Consider the following 20479-nt stretch of genomic DNA (forward strand, 5'->3'; position numbering starts at 1 on the left):
GCAAAAAATCCTAAAGCTCCTCTAAGTTCAGTAAGGATTTTAAGACTCTGATTGCATGCATTACAATGCCATTTACAAAAATTCCCAAACTAGCAGTACATTCATGTGAAAGGTGCCCTCAGACTGTGCCTACTATGTAGGCTATGGATTTGTGGACCCCCTGTAAAATCTTTACAGCCCCCCAGGATGCCACAGTTTTGACCCACTGATGCTAATGCCAGCCCTTTACACCCCCTGCTACCATTTCCCCCTGGATCTGGACCGACTCAAGAAACTCACTGACATGGAAGACATGGTTGGAAAATGGAGACCTAACTGACAAGACCCTCATAACTAAGTATTTCTATTCAGGAATTAAAAGGTTAATTCAAACTATAAGAACTTGTGTTTTAACCCAGAATGAGCAGATTAAATATTTTCCTTTAGGCAACGAATCATGGGGTCACTCTACTGGAAAACCTACTTTGCTGCCACATGATGAGATGAGAAGACCATCTATTCCAGAGAGCATGGATCGCTTCGTTAATCCCTCAAGGCATGGCCTGTTGGTTGGCTGGGGCTCACACTGAGCCTACTCCAGTTATTCAAGTGCACCCTTTGCTCTCACCACTTTTAGGTCCTGTTTTCAGCAGCCATGTTCAACCAGGACACAGTAAACAATCCCCCCACAGTGCTTTGCTCATACCTTAATTATGACATCTTATTCATTCTTTTTTAAAAGGATTTTTTAATTCATTTATTGTTAGAGAGGGAGAGACAGTGTGAGCAGTGGGAGTGGCAGAGGGAGAGTGAGAGGGAGAGAAGCGACTCCCCACTAAGTGTGGAGGCTGCCATGGGGCTCGATCTCACGACCCTGAGATCATGACCTGAGCTGAAACCAAGAATTCGACATTTCACTGACTGACCCACCCAGGTGCCCCTCATTCTTTTTTTAGAGTAACTTAAGTTATTTGCACTTATTTCAAATTCAAATGACCCACAAGTTTATATTAAAAAAAAAATAGTTTCCCACATCACTGCTTGATCCCATTTCCCAAATATAACCACAGATAATAATATAACACAGTCTTTTGTTCTGTTTGGTTTATTTTTTTTTTAAAGATTTTATTTATTTGACAGAGAGAGACACAGCGAGAGAGGGAACACAAGCAGGGGGAGTGGGAGAGGGAGAAGCAGGCCTCCCGCGGAGCAGGGAGCCCGACGTGGGGCTCGACCCCAGGACTCCGGGATCATGACCCAAGCCCAAGGCAGATGCCCAACGACTGAGCCACCCAGGCACCCCTCTGTTTGGCTTATTAAAAAGAAAAACACATAAACCATACCATACATACTGTTCTACAACCTGATTTTTCCTTTTTGTTTTCTCTTTTACAATTTTTTTTAACCTTCTTAAAAAAAGATTTTACTTATTTATTCATTTTGAGAGAGAATGAGAGAGCATAAGCCAGGGGAGGAGCAGAGGGAGAGGGAGAGAGAGAATCTCAAGCAGGATCCCCACTGAGTGCAGAGCCCGATTTGGGGCTCGATCTCATGACCATGAGATCATGACCCAAGCCTAAATCAAGAGTCAGATGCTCAACTGACTGAGCCGCCCTTGTGCCCCCCCCCTTTTTTTTACTTTTTATTATGGAAATCTTCAAACCAACCCATAAATACAGACAGCAGCATAATGAATCCCATACACCTATGGCCATACACCTATGACCAAGCTTCAGCAAATATCCACCGTCTGTCAATTTTGTTTTATTTAGCTCTTCTCCACATCAGAAATTTTTGTTTCTTTTTCTTTCTGGAATATCCTAGCAATTCCCAGACATCGTATTATTTCACCATAATATTTTGTTATGTATTTCTACCAGGTAAAATCTTTTAAAAACATAACCATTTTGCCATTATCATATCTCAAAAAAATAATCTCTTAATAATTGTCTATTTTCTATTTTCTTTGATTGTCCTTAAACTTTTTTACCTTTGGTTTATTTGAATTAACATCCAAATAAAGTCCATAACTGGTTGATATGTCTCAGTTCCCTTTAATTCATAATAGTTACAATAATTATATCTCCACTCCCTCTTTTAGGCCATTTATATGAGGGCTTTTGTCCTGTAGAAATTTCCCACAATCTGGATTTGGCTGATTACACACTCAGAATATCATTCCACATTCTATTCTCCCTGTTTCCTGTAACCTCCTCAATAGAACTAAACTCTTGATTAGACTCAGATGCCATTATTTGGGCTGGAATATTTGATAGGTGGGGCTGAATGCTTCCTATTTTATCATACTGGGAGGCACACTGTAACTGAATGTTCCATGGATGTCAGTGTTATCAGCTGATCATCCAATACAGCTTCCCCTTAACCTGACACCTGTTCATTTTAGTACCTATCAATGACCACTATCTAGATGCATTAATTCATTAGGGCTTGGTTACATACAGGTAATCATTCCTTCTGCATTTTTTAGTTAAAATTCTTTTGTAAAGAATAAGTTTCCCTCCTAGACCAATTTGATGACTTAGAAACATGGTGTGTACAAACAAGATATAAATGTTCTCTTTATTACCGATTTCCAGGAGGACGACTTGGCATCGTAGCAATTTCCAAAGGTGATTAATATGTTAATTTCTTTTTTTTGCAGTATCATGGTGAACCCCTAGACTTTTATATTTTTGATGTTCTTCAATCCATTGCAGTTGTTATTCTCATTGATACTCTTGTTTTCTCATCTTTAGCCATTGGAGCCCCTCCAGGTTGCCCCTGAATTTAGAAAAAACAATGAAGTCTTTACAGTTCCTTGCTTTCTAGTACACAAGAGGTGGCAAGCCCATCTTATCTATTTCTTGCTGTGGATTTAGAATCAGTGATTACTTCAAGGAGCCTTTATGTTTTAAATAGAAAATGGTATTTAGATACCACGATATAGGTGCTAGTAGGTACTCCTTGCTACTAGGTAGTAATTGATTTCAGACCTTTTCAGTGGACAAAGATAAGAAATGTGTAATTTTTAGAGTTATAAAAATAAGTAAGGAGCTTGTACTATTTCCACTGATCTGCTTCTTTGTTTAACAATATATTAGATATCTTTCCATGTCAGTGATGCAGATCCACATGATTTTAGTAAGTGTATATTGTCCATAATATGATTATAATATGTCCTATTTAGGATGGTTTCTAATTTTTCACTATTATAAATATTGCTGTAATTAACATCATGAACTTATATCCTCGCCCACTTGTGCAAATATTCGGTAGATATCTAAAAGTGGAATCAGCACCTGAAAAGTATGAATCCAAAGGGCTTCATCAATTTACAATCCCAATATTAGTATCATAGAGAGTATTTTTAGTTATTGAACACTACCTGCTTTACTGATCCCTGCTTTTGAAGGCCTAAATCCTAGGCCTGGTACCTAGTAGGCACATAATAGTTATGTGTTGATCCAGACTGAGAGAGTCAAGGCCCACAGAAGTATATGTAAAAAAGAAAAAGTCTAGGCTAATGCCTCTGTAACAACTCCAAGGGACACTTGGGAAAGTTCTACGCCTCTTGTCCAAGGAGAATGACATGAAGCAGGCCTAAGCCCAACCCACAGACTGAAGCCAAGTTTGGTTGAATCTAGCCTGGATCAACTAACCCCCATCTGACTCACAGATGCATGAGCGAGAATAAATTATTATTTTAAGCCACATGAACTTGGGGTGATTTGCTGTATCTTATTATTACCTTATTCTTGGTAATAATATTTTATTTTATTATTACCTTATTCATCATAAAGATGTCAATTCTACTCAAGAAAATGTATGCACATTTAATACAATCCCAACAAAATATACTGAGAAGGGTTATTATTAGCTAAATGAGATTTTCTATAACTGAAATTACAGATGACACCAAAATGAAAAGGGAGAGACACCAGAGAAGTGAGAGTAGTGTATTAAGGTTCTTGTCTTGCTCAGGAAAAGGAAGCATAAGTATGGCTCCTAGTAAGTTTGGAGAAACAGAAGAGCAAAATTAAATGTATAATTTTCAAACCAGCCAAAGAAAAGTCTATCCATCCAATGAAAGAAGGAAAAGAGTAGGTAATCCTGGTAAGTGACATAGTGGGAATTGCAGGGTAAGGACCAATGACCTCCAAAAACTCACTCATCAATGAAAACAACAAGAATGCCAGCAAAAAATTACCAAGGACTTAAATATAAGAGGTCAAACTATAAAACTCTTAAAAGAAAACAGAAGAAAAGCTTCATGACCTTGGATTTATAAGGATTTCTCAGATACAACTCCAAAAGCACAGGCAACAAAAAGAAAAAAAATAGATAGGCTGGACTTCAGGAAAATTTTTAAAAACTTATGTGCCTCATAGACACTATGAACAAAGGCAACCAATGGAATGGGAGAAAATATTTGCAAATCATGTTTCTGTTAAGGGATTAATATTCACATTATATAAAGAACTCTTACAACTCAAAAACAAGAACAACAACAAAATTCAATCAAAGTGGGCAAAGGGCTTGAAAAGACATTTCTCCAAAGAAGATAATAGAAGTTGCCAGGAGCTGGGGGGAGGAGAGAATAGGGAATTATTCTTTAATGGATACAGAGTTTCTGTCTGGGACGATCAGAAAAGTTCTGGAAACAGACAGTAGTGATAGCTGTACAGCGTCGTGAATGTACTTCATGCCAATGAATTGTATACTTAACAAGTGTTAAATGGTAGATTTTACGTTATCTATATTTTACCATAATAAAAAAATTGAAAGGAAACAAAAAAACAATGTATCTACTCTTTTATTTCTACTAGAAAACCAACCCAGTGGCAATGAGCATCCCTAGTACCCAGACTGTGGTTTCTAAATATCACTTGCCATTGAAAAAAAATCAAGTCTCTGTGTAGTGATGGCTGATTTCAGGTCTGGGACAGTGAAGGTACAGTATGAGCCTAGAACATCTTGACACACTAGAAAGCAAAGGAAGCTCTCAAAGACTATGAAAAATATCCAGGAAAAGGATCCAGGAGCCAACCTGAAGAAGCTCCCACTGGCCAAAGATGGGACAATAATTACAATGGTTTGAAACACATTAAATATTTTAAATTCGAAATTTCATAATGATCCCCCCAAAAGATGAACAAAGAAGAAAAAACCTACTAGTCACCTTGGAGAACGCTAGAGATCAACCACATTATTTTGGACACTAGGTAAGAACGTTGCTTTTATTTTATATTTCAGGATTATCAGGATTTAAACTGTCCTTCGGAGTGACACTTGATAAGGGGAAGAGTCTTTCTACAGAAGTACTCTAGTTAATTGATGATGAAGAAATGAGAGAAGGAGGAGGAAGAAGGGAGGGGAGGAAAAAGTAAGAGAGAAAGAAAGAAAAAGTATGATGCTAAAAGAAGAAAATACAGAAGCCTATCTTTGTGACTTTATTTCTTCAATAAGAACCTTAGACCACAAACCATAAAGGGATGTGGGAGTGCTACATTTAACCAAATTATAATTAGACAATTTTCAACAATAGCCACCATAGACACAGTTAGGATGGAGAGAAATTAGAATAAGGTATTTATACTTGCTCTATAGTTAACAAGATACTAATGTTCAGGACATGTAGGAATTCCTGCAAATCTGCCTGAAAAGGGAGACCCTCAGGAAAAATGGTTGCAATAAACAGAAGGGGAACCCAAAGGATAATAAGCATATGAAGGTCAATTTCACTAGAATTCAAAGAAATGCAAATTAAAGCAAATTTGTAAAAAGTAGGAAGCTGGATAATATCAAGTGCTGGAGGGGCTGTGGGGAAAAGAGGGAATCTTCACGGCCAGTAAGAGCCCAACCTGGTGAAGCCATTTGGGAGAGTGATCAGCAGTGCAGTACTCAAAATTCTCGGTTTTTTTTTTTTTTAAAGATTTTATTTATTTATTTGACAGAGAGAGAGAGAGACAGCGAGAGATGGAACACAAGCAGGGGGAGTGGGAGAGGGAGAAGCAGGCTTCCCACGGAGCAGGGAGCCCGACGCGGGGCTCGATCCCAGGACCCCTGGGATCATGACCTGAGCCGAAGGCAGACGCTTAACAACTGGGTTTTAAACCTCAAAGTCTCACGTAGCACCACTGATTTCTGCCTGTGTTCCTTGTAACACTGTTTGAGAAAGCAAGGAATTGGTAACAACCTAGGTTTCCTTCGCCAAAGAAATGTAGACATTAGTGATGGAATACCACACAGGTCGGAAAATGATGAACCGCATTTACATATTACAATGTGGTGTGCTCCCACAAACATTATGTCATGAAAAAAAAAAGAAATATAGTGAGATTTATAGTCCAATAAAGGCCATGTATATTAGATATAAGCACACAATCATTTCATTCTACTTTTCTTTAGAAGATTTTATTTATTTGAGAGTGTGTGTGTGCATGTGAGCAGGCGGCAGGTGGAGGGGGCAGAGGGGGAAGCAGACTGCCCACTGAGCAGGGAGCCCAATGCAGGCCCAGGACCCTGGGATCATGACCTGAGCCGAAGACAGACGCTTAACCAACTGAGCCACCCAGGCGCCCCTCATTCTACTTTTCAAGGATACATATACCCACATGAGCTAGCACATTGCTCAACCTCAGGGTTACCGTTCACACCGTTTCCCGTGTGAATGGTACCCTCTGGAGCACAACTGCAGACCACACCATGAATGGTGCCCCCTCGAGGTGTGCAGCATGACAGCCCTGAATATGTAAGGTGGTTTGGAAGGTCATGGATTAAATACACTAGAATAATAGCTGATGGTAAGAGGAAGAAGCGAAATGGGGGTGGGACTGGGGGACGAAGGGAAACATGAAGTAAAACAAGAAGAAAAGGGCCCTTGCACAACCAGAGGGTGGCGGTGTGACCTGAATGAAGAGACAGGATCCATTTACTTCTGTGGTTTGAAGGCAGCATAGGGTGAGACTTGGAGAGTGGTCTTGAGCTGGATAACCAACAATCTGATAAATTCTGCTAAGAAATGTGGATTTTATCCTGAAAGCTATGGGGAATCCTGGAGGTGTCTGAGACAGAAAAAAAAATTGTCAAGGGAATGGAGGGGAGGGGCAGAGGCTAGGGCAGCGGTCCTTCAAAGCCATCCATGCTTGGGCTACACGTGTTCAGGGACGTGAGTGTGGCCACAGATGCCCCGAATCAAGTGTGCCTGCCTAACTCCACAGGCACAGAAGTCCTCAGAAGGCCTAGCATTCCCTCGACACCACCACCCCCCTTTTCTTCATGTGCCCAGTCTCAACCGGAAATGAGGTGTGGTTCAAAATGCCGGGGGTTGGGGGGCGCAGTTTCAGCACAGCCATGGTTGGTACCACCTTCCAGATGTGATTGTGAATAGCACACAGCTGACGGCCAAGGAGTCTCCATTGCTGACTATTCACCTGTGCCCTTAGGGCATTCAGTCAAAAATTCCATGCTGATACATAGGGCGTTAATTTGGGGAGAGAAATTTTTTTTTTTTCCACTGGCAAGGACTTCATCTCTGACAAGATAGACACCCAGATATTTACACAGGAATTTCTCCTCCTGTATCTTATAGATGTTTACTGGCTCCATGATTTTGAGAGTCACTCCACCTTCCTGGTGGAAATACTTGGACTAGACTTGATCATCTCTGAGGCCCTTCCAGTGCCAACACTCTAGAACAGGTGAGGAATCTCTTTTCCCGACACGCGCACCCCTTCATGGGTACGATGTGCCTGGTGTATGGAGCAAAATGGGCACAGGTTTTAGAGTCAGGCTAGGGTTAAAGTCCTGCTTCTGCTACTTACCAGCTAGATGGCCTTAGTGTCTTTATCTGTAAAAACTGGAGGTTAGGGGGGCTCAGTAGATTAAGCGTCTGCCTTCGGCTCAGGTCATGATCCGAGGGTCCTGGGATCGAGCCCCATATCGAGCTCCCTGCTCGGCAGGCAGCCTGCTTCTCCCTCTCCTTCTGCCCCTCCCCACTGCCCATGCTCTCTCTCTCAAATAAATAAATAAAATATTAAAAAAAAATTAGAGGTTAGAGAGTTCTATCTCACAAGATGAATGCAGAGGAAATGCATGTGACAATACTCAGCACAAGGATCTGGCGTTTGGAAAGTACTCAGCAAAAAATAGTTTCTCCTTGTCCTCCTTTCTTTCTGTTTAGGACAATCCGTTTCACAAACATTTCCACACAGGAAACTTTACAAATTTTCATGGCCAAATTTTCCCTTTCCAAGAATTCAAAGATGAGCTCAGGTGTTATTTCATAGGTAGAAAGAAATTCCTGGAAAAATCAAAACTGTTCTTGAGAGGCTGTTAATAGTGGGCTAATGTATTTATTTTATTTTGATTTAATTTTTAATAGGAGTGGGTAGGGAGAAGCACAAAATCAAATACATGTTATAACATCATCTTCTAAGAATAACCTTTTCTCATGGACTAAAGATGAAAAAAAGTTAAAGAACATTTACTTTTTATAAATCTCTTTCTCTTACGTGTTAATTCTCCAGCTCTCGCTCACGTGGAGTTCTGCCCCTCCTGCTCAGATTGTTGGCAAGCTTTGATAGGAGACAAGATCGCTATTCCAAAGCAGGTGCTCAGGGAAGACAAGGAAAACAGGAAGGAGAGAAAGCACCACATCCTCTTAACACTTCTGGTCAGACGATCCACATTTCTGTTGTAAGGATATTTTAAGCCAGTGGTTGCCAGCCCTGCATTCCAAGAGCCACAAAGTACTAATTAATTAATTCTGGTTAAAATGTTTTCTTAACAAAATGTAGTATCTAATGAAAGCCAAGGTGTGGGGAAATAGGCCCCATCACCCATAGCAGGTTGTTATTAGAACAAATTTTCGAAAAGCAATTTGGCAATTAAGTATCAAGTCCTTAAATGTTTGTACTCTTTGACCTGGGAAGTCTCTTTCCATTTTACTGGGGAAAATGTACACATGCCCAAAGAAGCCTATCACAGTGTTATGTTATAATAGTAAAATAATATCAGGTACAACCTACTTACTTGAGAAGAGTTACAGGCACAATGGAACATCCAAAAGACGGATGGAGCCTTTACAAAGTCAAAACCTGACCATAAAAGCATCTATACAAGTTCATTTAAATTATTTTCTTAAAAAAGAAGCAAAATATGAAACCTTCACAATTCAAAAGGTCAGGAAGGAAAATATGTCAAATTTTAGCAGTGATAAGGATCTTGAGTGACTTTTCTTTCTTTTTACTGTTGCTATTTTCAGGTTCATCTTAAGGACCATAGTATGTAACTTGTCTAATTAGCAAATTATCATCATCACGTTTTATAAGCAAACACACAGAGATACCAGATGAAATCTTCCGGGTTTGGGAGACGGCTGAGGAAGAGATGCTTAAGATCAAAGCCATGATACATTCTATCAGTTTCCGACAAGGATGCGGCCTGGTCCTGTCCTCCGCGAGCTTGCTGGTTCCTCCCCAGGATTTCCGTTCGGCTCAGATACCAGGTCACTTCTCCCAGGGGCTCTGACATCCTTAGGGCTGAGGCTTTCACCTCGATATATTCGTTCTCATTCTTAGTGCCAGGATGATTATTTTTTAAGTGAAATCATGTTTTTTCAACCTCTAGAATCTATTAGGCACTTTCTAGGCACAGGTGTTGGGCTGGCCCTTTTTGTATCCATGCCCCGCCTCTCTCAGCCTTGCGAAAGCTCTTAGTAAAAGGAGCTATTGTCTCCTATTTTGGCACCCCTTCCCCCCCCTTCTCCTTTCTCCTACCCACACAGAGTGCCTTTTGGGGACATAATTGATTTGGATGAAAGGAGAAATGGGCTGCCGTTTGTTATAAACAGAGCCTCCACGCTGCCTGAAGAGTTGACTGGAGAAGCATCTTCAGGTGGACAGGACAGGAAGGTTCTGGAAAGAAGGCACCAGAGAATCCCACAGGCCTTCTCCCTGTGATGTGGCTTAATTTGCTTTACAGGCTTCAGGCATATTTGCTGATGTCAGCAGCCTGTCAGAGTTTAAAATAATAATAGTGAAAAGGAAAACAGCCCCTTTCTGCCAGGCCGTCCTGTTCTGCCAACTTCTGTGTTCTCTTTTGAGTTAATAAACATCTAAGAACCACCTCCCCTACCACTCTGGGGGACAAAAAAAAAGGACAATAATTTTAAAACCACCAGGTCAGCCCATTGCCAGCATAAACCATTCAGACAAGTAGCATTTGTCACACTCTAATGAGGATTTTACCTCTGCCTCAAAAGGGAAGCTATCATTAGGCTTTGTGTTTACCAGATCAAATGATCATCTAGGGACAGTGGCTTTCTTTTGGTCCCCTCCTCATTTTAATCATTTAATCAATCAAGACCAAATGCATAGATGTTTTCTGCATCCGACGAAAGTAAAAAACCATAATTATGCCAGCTAATGCCTTTTGAAAACATCAATTAAGAAAACGGCCATTTCATTCCCATTTTACTTGAAAATCTGAACTATCCACGTGTGCTGTAATAGCATGGGGGGGGGGGGGAGGAGGGTTGTCTCCAAAAAGGAGATAGCTCAAATGGTTTGAGGGGGTCAGGTGGGCAGGTCCCCGTTGGCAAGAAGCAGACAGAGAATCTCTCCAAGGAAAGAAATTTCTTGATAAAGCAAGACCTTTTAAGTTATCTTCACATGTGGTGTTGAAACTGAAGCCAGCCCCTCCATGGTTAGGCTGATACCAGGCTTCTGCAGCAGGCTGGTACCACACACACACCCCATTGTTAATACCTCCTCAGGACAGATTAGATCCCACATTCCTCAGAAGTCCTGAGCTCCAGAGGGAACAGGGCCAACAGGCTCCTTCCACGGGGCAACAACTAGCTACAACTGATAACTTTTCATTGAAATAACTGGAACAATTACATTGCCTCCCCACCAGGGCTCCATCACCAGCTATTAAGAGAGAGGTGTTGCACTTGTATCTCCGGGTGTGTGTAAAGGCATGAGCCAGACCAGAGTAATTCAAGTCACCTTTAAGCTTACTTTTCTATGCATTTATCTGTGGCTACATGCCCTGGTTTATCAAATTGCTCACCCACGGTGTACTATTAGATTGTTTTATTTTACGTTTTCTTTTGGGGGCCTTATCTAGTAAACGTTAATATTTGCACTCTCAGTTTAGGCTTGGACAAGTAACTAATCTCTGACCAAAGCTACTGAAGTTAGACTTGGGTTGGGGTAAAAATACCTTGAGGTCATGGTTGGTTTTAATCATATAGCTTAGTTCAAAAGCTGAACACTAACAAAGATCTTTGCTTTCAAGTCTCCGTTTCAGCCAGAGTGCTCATTAAATAGCAACTTTAGTTGCACTTCACTTGAATTCTGCAACTTCCCTTTTATTTTTCTTGGAGTAGCAGTGATTCAGTGGATGAAGCGACAACATGAATGAAAAGAAAGGACAGCACAGGTCCCTTTGCAGGGGCAAATCCCAAAGGGTCTCGATTAAACAGTAACCAGGGATTATGTCTGCCATGCTTCTCTATCTCAAAAGCGTTATGTTTGGCTTTTGTAATAATAAAAGGTTATTTTAGGGAAAGGATTCTATTTTAACACATACTGTATTTGCAAGGAGGAAATGCAGGGTTAGACTTCCATACAGCTCAGCCTTTGAAAGAAAATAAAAGATGAGCAGTTTAGCAGAGGGGTAATTCCCCAGTCTGCAGAAAGGTAAAGAGCCAGGATTTGGGTGCCTGCGGGTTTTATCAGAGATGTAAGTAAGGCTGAGACCAACACCAGCACTCCTCTTTGGCTAGTTTTAACACGTTCACAGTCACAATTAACATTCAAGGAATTTCCTTTTCATCCAAGAGTTTCTTTTAAAAGCACTTTATGCCACAAACTAAAGTTCTAGCTGCCATCAGTCCTTCCCGTACAGAAGATTGCTGAAATCTTCATAATACTTTCTCTCTCTCTCTCTTTTTCTTTTTGAAAATGGGTTCGGACCACGTCAGTTTCCCTGGGGCTTTTGTTTTCCAGTACAGGTGGTTCTCACCACCTCCCTCCTTCCTTCCCCAGAAAGAGCTTGGAATGGAGACCTGGCCTCCCTGTCCCGCACCCCTCTATACTCACTGGGGAACCAGAGGAGCGCCCTCGCAGGACAGGTGTCCCCAGCCCCCCGCCCCCGCCCGCCCGGTGGGAGCGCTGCTGCCAGGCAAGGCTCCCCGGCCCACCCCCAGCCTGGTTTCAAGTCCCTGAGCCCGCCATGCCAGTGCTTTCTGCGAGGAAGGGAGAAGGGTCGTCCCCCTCTCCCACCCTGCTCCTCTTACACAAGAGATTCGCACACAGGCACCGAGTCCGAGTCCTGGCTGTGCATAGAGCTCAGCCCGGTATCCGAGTCCTCGTCGTTGCCAGGACAGCTTTTGGCCAGTCCGCGGGCCTGATCCACCCACACCTCGGCGCAGCCCTGGGGCCGGGGCTCCCGGGAGGGTCCGCCAGAGCCGAGAGTCCCATCGGGCGCCACCGTCAGCTCCATCGTGTGCAAAGTCTGGAGAAGGCCCTGCAGCTCGCGCTCCTTGCTGTCCCACTGCTGCTGGCTGTAATCCAAATCCGACTTGACGGCCTCCAGGTCCGTGTTGAGCCGGAGCCCGATGTAGAGGCTGGTGCTGAGCTGCGTCCTGACCCGCTCCTGCTCCAGCAGCAGCTCGCCGTCGAGGCCGCCGTCAGGCTCCAGGGGCTCCTCCTGCGCCGCGAGCTCCTCCTGGCGCCTCCGCATCCACCTCTGGTTCAGCTCCTCCTGAATCTCGGCTGAGAGGCGCTCGAGCAACTCCTCCTGCTGGGCTCGCTGCTCCTGCAGGCGCAGCAGGTCGTCGCACCGCCGGGCCAGCTCCTCCAGCGCGGTCGCCTGCGCCTCGCCGTCCAGGGGAGCCGCAGCCGCCTCCGGCTCCTCTCCCGGGCTGGGCCCGTCGACCTCGATGCCGGCGCCCACCAAGTAAGTGTCCTGCACGTAGTTGACTCCGTGTCGCCGCACGCGGTCCAGGTGCACCTTGGCCTCATAGCGATCGATCTCGCGATCCAGCTCCCGGAGCCGCTGCACCTGTTGACGGATGGTGTGGTCCTGTGAGAGCACCAAATGCACCAGCGTCTCCATGCGCTCCACGGCTGCGCTCTCCGTGGCCCGCGGCGAAGACGAACACGACGAGGCGGTGGACGACGAAGCGGACGAACAGGGCGACGACGGCTGCTGCTGGCGCCGCCGGTTGAGCTTGGCCAGCTTGCGGAAGGCCTTGCGCACCACTCGCCGCTGCTTCTCCTGGGTCAGAGCCAGGCTGGGCCGCGCCGGGACCGCCCGGGCCGAGCAGGGGCGCTCGCGACTGAGCACGACGCGCGCCTCGGCGCTGCGGGGGCCCGCGTTGGGTAGTGACGCCTCGCTGCGCACCAGCACGAAGCGCACATTCTCTTGCTCGTCGCCCCAGGCGGCCCAGAGGCGCAAGATGCGCGTCTTGTTCGGCAGGATGCGCTCAAAGCCCCGCCACTTCTCCACGATGCAATAGCACTGCGGGGGCCCGCACAGCATGCCTTGCGGCAGCGCCTCGTCGTCGTCCCCGTCGTCCTCGTCCAGGAGCTCCCGCAGCTCCTCCCGGTCTGGCGAGTCGCCGGCCGCCCCCCGCCGCCGGCCCCGCCGCTGCCTCCGTCGCCGCCGGCAGCCGTCCTCCAACAGCACCCGCACCACGTCCGAGCAGGTGGTGCGGCGAGAGAGACCAGACACCAGCTTCTCCTCCTGGCAGATCCACACCGAGATCTTCTTCTCCGAAGGATCCATGGCGCAACCGGGACGCAGGTGGCAGGTCGGGCTGGGCCCCGGCGGGGCGGCGGGGGCGGCGGGCAGCCCAGCAGCTCTGCGACGGTTTAGGAGCCTGGGAGCCTCGCCCCGTTAGCCCTAGTCCTTCTGGCCGGTTGCGCACGGAACCCGCCGCGGCGCTCAGCCCGGACGGCGCGCTCTCCCGGGGCCGTGCGCCCGGGATCCGGCTCTCGCCGCTCTGGCTCTGCCCAAGGTTCCCGGGGCCTCCAGGCTTTGCTCCTCCCCACATGGCTCCTCCCCCGCCCGCCCCCAGCGCCCAGAACTGCGGCCGGAGCGCGGGAGGCGCAGCGCCCAGACCCGCCCCTCGCAGCCTCGCCGCTCCCGGAGCGCCCTGTCCAAGGCCTCTGTGCGGCTGCCCGCGGCGGGAATCTCGGCCCCTTCCGCGGACGCTCCGTACGGTTTCGCATCGGTACGACGGAGGACTCGGAGACCCTTCTGCTCAGGGGCTGGAGCCCGTGCCTAGGCGGGGCGTCTCCGTCGGCCCACTGGCTTCCTTCCCTCCTTGCGTGAAGAGCTAGCTGTACGCACCTGGACTTTATCACCTTTCCCGGCGCCCCCCGGTCCTTCAAGGCCGCGCCGTCTGGGAAGTGTCTTTTGCGCAGACGAAGAAACCAAGATGCGCCGCGTCTCTAACAGACTCTCCGACCGCGTCGCGCGACCCCCAGCTGGGAGCAGTAAGCGCCGCGTGCCTGGAACGCGGAAGGCCTTCCAGCCCTCCTCATCAGGAAGCAATATTTACACATTTTGGGAGAAGTAGAGGGGCCGTGAGCTCCTCGAGCAAGTGTAGAGATGGGGAGGTCTAGGTGTGAGTGGGATCTTCAGAGACCCCTCCAGGTTCCCCGTATGGTCAATGTCGGTGGCTCCCCACATAGCCTTGGCTTCGCACAGCCTTCTTGGCCGGAGGCGCCTAATTCTAGCAAGATTTCGGGGCCTAAGCCCCAGTCACGAGCTCTTTAGGAGAGCCTCCCACCTCCATAGGAGAACACTAGTGAGGACCGTGACAGTTTCTGACATGTCCAGTATCCAGATGTGGTCAAGAAGAGAAAAGAAACAAGTTTCACAGCCCCAGAAATCCAAGACCATGGTGTAAATGAATTTTTTTCATCCTCACATGTTGGTGAGGATCGTCTTTTGGTTGCCAGACTTGCCCTCAGCCTGTCCTTGTAAGCACAGGTCTGATAAGGTCACTCCCTTACTGCAAGACCTTGGATGGCTGCCATTGCCTCCTGAATAAAGTGCTTTTATTCATTCACTCATTCACTCGGGAAATACTGAGTACCCACTGGCTCCAGACACAGTGCTAGGGATTTGGTGATGAACATACCACAGTCTTGGCCAGCAAGGAGTTCACAATCTAGTGAAGAGCCCAGCTGAGTAGAGGCGACCAACACAGGGTCTCCCGGGCTCTGATAAGGGAAGTATGAGGTGCTAGGGGAATGCTGGAGTAGTATCTACCCAGCCGGAGAAAGCCAAGGAAGACTCCCCCAGCAAGGTGGCATCTTAGGCAAGGCCAAAATCACCACTTGGGTCAGCCAAAGGAAAAACAGAGGGAAGAGGCAGGCAGCATGCCAGGCAGAAGGAGCAGGACGTGGAAAGGCAAGAAACTGAGAGCATGGCAGTTACTCGAGCTACAGGGAGCCGAGGTGAGAGGAGGGTGGAAGAACAAGCTTGGATGACCGAACAGGAGCTGATCAGGAAGGGTCTCTAATACCTCGCATGGGGATTTGAACCTACTCTAAGGGCCATGAGAAGCCACAGAGTGTGGATTCTGAGTTCAGACTCTCTGAGTGAAAATCTTCGCCCTGTCACTAGCTTGGTAACCTTAGGAAAAGTATTTTGCCTTTCTGAGCCTCAGTTTCTTCACCTGTGAAATGGTGATAATAAAATACCCACCTAGTAGGACTCTTAATAAGGATTAGATGCTGAGACCTGGCAAGTCCACGAAGGAAGTTTTGCTGGAGGGTGAGAAACCACGGGATGTATTAGTTTTCTAGTGCTGTGGAACAAATCACCATAAATTTAGTGGCTTGAAATAACACACGCCTATGAGTTCGTAGTTCTGGAAATCAGAAGTCCCGTATGGCACGGCTGGCTTCTCAGCTCAGGGTCTCCCAAGGCTATAGGCAGGCTGTTGCCTGGCTTGCATTCTCATGTGGAGGCTCTGGGAGGGAACACATTCGCAAGCTCGCTCAGGTTGTTGATAGAATCCAGTTCCTTGCAGTTGGAGGAGGGAGGTCCCTGTTTCCTTGCTGGCTGGCTGCTGGAGCTCGCTCTCCACTCCTGGAAACCTTTCTTAGGTCCTTTCTGCATGACCCCCTTCATCTTCAAGCCAGCAACAGCATGTCGAATCCTTCGAAACCTCCCTGGCTTTGAGTATCTGTGACTTGCCCTTTCCTCGCTGGAGAAACTCCCTGCCTTTAAAGGGCTCACTTCATTAGGTGGATTCACCTGGATAACTTCCCTGTTTTAATGTGGACTGATTAGTAGCCTTAACTGTATCTGCAGAATTCCTTGTGCTGCACAGCGTAACATAATCACCAGAGTAACACCAGAAGGATGGAGATCATGGGGCCATCTTAGCCTTCTGCCTACCACAGAATGTAACATCATCTTTTCATTTTGAAAAATCACTCTGTTTGTCATGGAACACTGCACCAAAAACTAATGATGTAATATATGGTGATTAACATAACAATAAAAAAAAGAAAAAAAAAAGAAAAATCACTCTGTTTGCATTGGAGGTGGTGGGGGGCGGGGGGAGATGAGAGGCAAGGAGGCCCTTTAGAGAACCTGTCACCTCCCTTCAAGGAGGAGGCGGTGGCCTGCTCTGAGTGAAGGGGCAGTGAGAGGACCGGACAAAAGTGAGCACTGTTGGGGAGGCGGGGCTTGGTAACAGATCGAGGCGGATTTCCGTCTCCCTAGTGTGGTATTGAGGGTCTCTGATAGTCTGGCCCAGCCCACTCCCCCAAGTCCTCCCTCATATGTTTAGATCCCTACCTCCTCCTCCCCCCCCCCCGCCACATGATGGTTTGAGCTTTTTTATCAGCCACGATCACTACTGGATTTGAAGCTCTACAAAGGTAGGGATCATATCTGTTTTGCTCACTTAGGAATCCTCTGCATTTAGTACAGTGCATGGCACATTCTAGGTTTCCTTAGTAGCTGTCAAATAAATACGTGGATGAACAAATGAATGAATCCTGCATTCTAGCAAGTCAACACCTTCCAGATCTCCTGATCTCCAAATATGTCTGTGCGGCTGCTTGCCACACAGCTCCACTTAGGTGTCCCCCAAACACCCCAAACATCTGTCAAAAAAGATAAGCCAAACCTGAAACTTTCTTTCTGAGCCTGCTCTGCCTCCTGATTCTCTGTCTCAGAGAATTAATGGTCCCACATTCACCATGTGAGATCTGAAACTGAGGAACACTCTCCATCACTCACCATTTACCTCCTTTCCTACAAGATTTTGAAGTTCTATGAGGTCACGGATTTTCTTTGCTTTGTTTTCTGCACACAACAGGCACTTGGCAAATGTTTGTGGAATGGATGAATGAATGAATAATTGCCTTAGATCAGACCCTCCGTAATTCTTATCTGGATCTGCACTTTCTTCACTAGTTTCCTTGTCTCTGGTCTTGCCTTTCTCCCGTACCCCCTACTGACAAATGTTGGATGACCGCCATTAACGTCAGCAGAGACTTGGGGTCTGATGTCTGCTCTTCCCCCAGCCCGTCCATTCCAGCGACCCCCTTGTTCATACTGTCCTCTCTGACCCCCTGGCTAATTCCCACCTACCCTCCAAGTTTCAGCTGAATGATCACCTCCTCCTAAAAGTCAACAGCATCCTCTCCAGGAAATAACCCAAGCAAAACTGTGCTTTGGGATGATTAATCCACATCAGTAGGTGGGAATAATTGAATTTATGATACACTTTTGCCAGGAAGAAGACTGGGCTGCAGGGGAGGGTGAAGAGTGGACCGAACATTCAGACTGTGGTCACCTAAACACCTTCATACTCACATAGAAGATGCCTCCCAACACATCCTGGACATTCTGCTCTTAATCCTCAGGGTTGCACTTTCCAGCACGGTAGCCACTGGACATAGGTGGCTGTCGAGCCCTGGAAATGTGGTTATCTGAATTGAGATGTGCTGTGAGTGTAAAATACACACTAGGTGTCAAAGACCCAGTACAAAAAGATTTTTAATACCTCATTAATAATATGCTATATTTTTTACTTTTTAAAAAATATTTTATTTATTTATTTGACAGAGAGAGAGAGGCAGCAAGAGAGGGAACACAAGCAGGGGGAGTGGGAGAGGGAGAAGCAGGCTTCCTGCCGAGCAGGGAGCCTGATGCGGGGCTCGATCCCAGGACCCTGGGATCATGACCTGAGCCAAAGGCAGACGCTCAACAACTGAGCCACCCAGGTGCCGCCAATAATATGCTATATTGACTCCATGTTAAAATGACACGGTTTTGGAAATATTAGATTAAATCCTTAAAATTAGTTTCCTTGTTTCTTTTTACTGATTCTTTAATGTAGCTACCAGAAATTTAAAAATACTTAGGTAGCTCACGTTGTATTTCCATTAGACAATGCTGTCTATGGGAAGACCCTCAATCTTGTTTGAGCCTCTCCAGGTGGAGTTACCCTAAGTGTCTGTGCGTATCTGTCTTGGGTTATGGTCATCTCCAGAGAAAGCCACTGCATACCTTTTCTGGATAGCTGGAAAGTTTCTCTTGGCTTTATGATGTCCCCCAGAAAAGCTTCTTGCTGTCACATAAGCCGGTCCCCTTAGGCAGCCTAAGAAGCCCATTCTTAGGTCCTGCCCTGCAGCTGGATCCCATTGAAAGCACACACTGTTGCTTCCTGGATGGCAGCTCAGCATCCTGCCTCATCTACCAGCCCCAGTGGAAGACGTGTAGATTCAGGCAGCGCTCTGATCCAGAAATAGGAGAAAATATACAAAAAGATATTTATAACCTAGGGGAAGCATTCCTAAAAAGGACATTAAAAAGCAAAATTCATAAAACAAGGGATCAATAAATGTGACCATATCAAAATCTGAAACTTCTGACTGAAAAAATATGTGAGGATATCATAAATAAGAGAATAGGTGGCCAACAAACATGAAATAATGGCCAACCAGACCAGAAATCAGGAAAATATAAATTTAAGTAAAACAAGATGCACTTTCTCTGCTGGTAGGCCAGCAAAATTTTTTAAATCAATAATAACACTGTTGGCAAAGACAAGGAGATACATTCTCTCCTACACCACTGGTGTAAATCAATACATCTATTTTTGAGACAATTTGGTCATATCTATTAAAAATAAAAATAGGCATACCCCATGTCACAGTGATTTCACTTTATAGTATCTACCTTAGAGAAACCTACATATGCTCAGGAGGCATGCCTGGGGGTGTGTGCACTATACCATTTTTGTTTTACAAAACCATGGATACAATTCAAGTGTCCACCAATAAGGGATTGCCTGAATGCACAGGGGGACACCCATAGTTTGGAAGGCTTGGCAACAGCTAGAGCCAGTAAAGTAGATTTATATGCACAGGCAATAACAGATCTCTGGGATGCATTGTTCTGTGCAAAAGGAAAGTTTCAGAGTGATGTATATGCTGGGATCCCATTTCTGTTTAAAGACCATATACACAAAGCATATATACACGTACATAAAACCACATTGTATGTTTCCCAAGGGTACAGGTATCTGGATGTGCATGCGGAGAGCCAGGTATTAAAGGATATTCACCAACTGAAAGCAATGGATCTGTCCTGAAGGAATAAGATATTTGCAGAGGAAGAGGCTCAAAGAGGAATTTAGCTTCACCCGTAATGATTTTACAAGAATAATTCAGCCACATATTACCTAATTATACAGTTACAGTGTGATTTTATTTTTTTTAAGATTTTATTTATTTATTTATTTGAGAGAGAAAGAGAGAGAGCACAAGCTGAGGGAGAAGCAGGCTCCCCGCTGAGCAGGATGCAGGATGGTGACCTGAGCTGAAGGCAGACACTTAACCAACTGAGCCACCCAGCCATCCCTACAGTGTGTGATTTTAAAAAGTGAAAGGGCTCAGGTTGGATCAGTGAGTTCTGGTTCTCCTTTAGACCTTTTCTCCACCTGCCAGGGTCTCCTGGCTATGGATGCAGTCCCAGAAGTGGTGGCTTCTCTGTTCCCTGTAATCTGAAGGAAGTTATATAACCTACTCCTTTATCTTAAAGGGTCGTGAAGAATAAGTGTACTTCTGGGGGCATCTGGGTGGCTCAGTGGGTTAAGCGTCTGCCTTCAGCTCAGGTCATGATCCCAGGATGATGAGATTGAGTCCCGTGTCCTCCTCGGGCTCCCTGCTCAGAGGGGAGTCTGCTTTTCCCTCTCCCTCTGCCCCTCTCCCCACCCATGTTCTCTAATAATAAATAAATAAATAAATATCAAATAAATACATAAAATCTTAAAAAAAAAGGATTATATGTACTGCTGGCTGAGGAGGAGTCTAGTTGAGCACGTGGTTTAAAGAATGTGCTTCACACTGGATTTTTTTTTTTTGTCTCTTCTAGGAAGCTTCTAAGAAGGCAACACAGTAGAACTTCTAAGAAGTTCTCACAGTGGTGGCAAAGCCCTTTACTAAAT

At 45.7% G+C, this 20479-nt stretch overlaps 1 protein-coding gene across 1 annotated transcript; it reads right to left on the bottom strand.

Moving 5' to 3' along the window:
* Nucleotides 1–12282: 12282 nt before the first annotated feature.
* On the bottom strand, nt 12283–13779 carry RASSF10 (Ras association domain family member 10). The gene has a single exon (XM_028116752.1). It carries the CDS (start codon nt 13777–13779, stop codon nt 12283–12285), a length of 1497 nt encoding a protein of 498 aa, XP_027972553.1.
* Between the last annotated feature and the right edge of the window lie 6700 nt (nt 13780–20479).

This window comes from Eumetopias jubatus, unplaced genomic scaffold (genome assembly GCF_037043125.1).
Source record: "Eumetopias jubatus isolate StellerSeaLion01/CBP00866 unplaced genomic scaffold, mEumJub1_p1.0 scaffold_13, whole genome shotgun sequence".
Taxonomy (NCBI): domain Eukaryota; kingdom Metazoa; phylum Chordata; class Mammalia; order Carnivora; family Otariidae; genus Eumetopias; species Eumetopias jubatus.

Bases quoted from the DNA above. Each gene is read 5' to 3' on its own strand.
- RASSF10 (XM_028116752.1), bottom strand. From the start codon at position 13,779: ATGGATCCTTCGGAGAAGAAGATCTCGGTGTGGATCTGCCAGGAGGAG.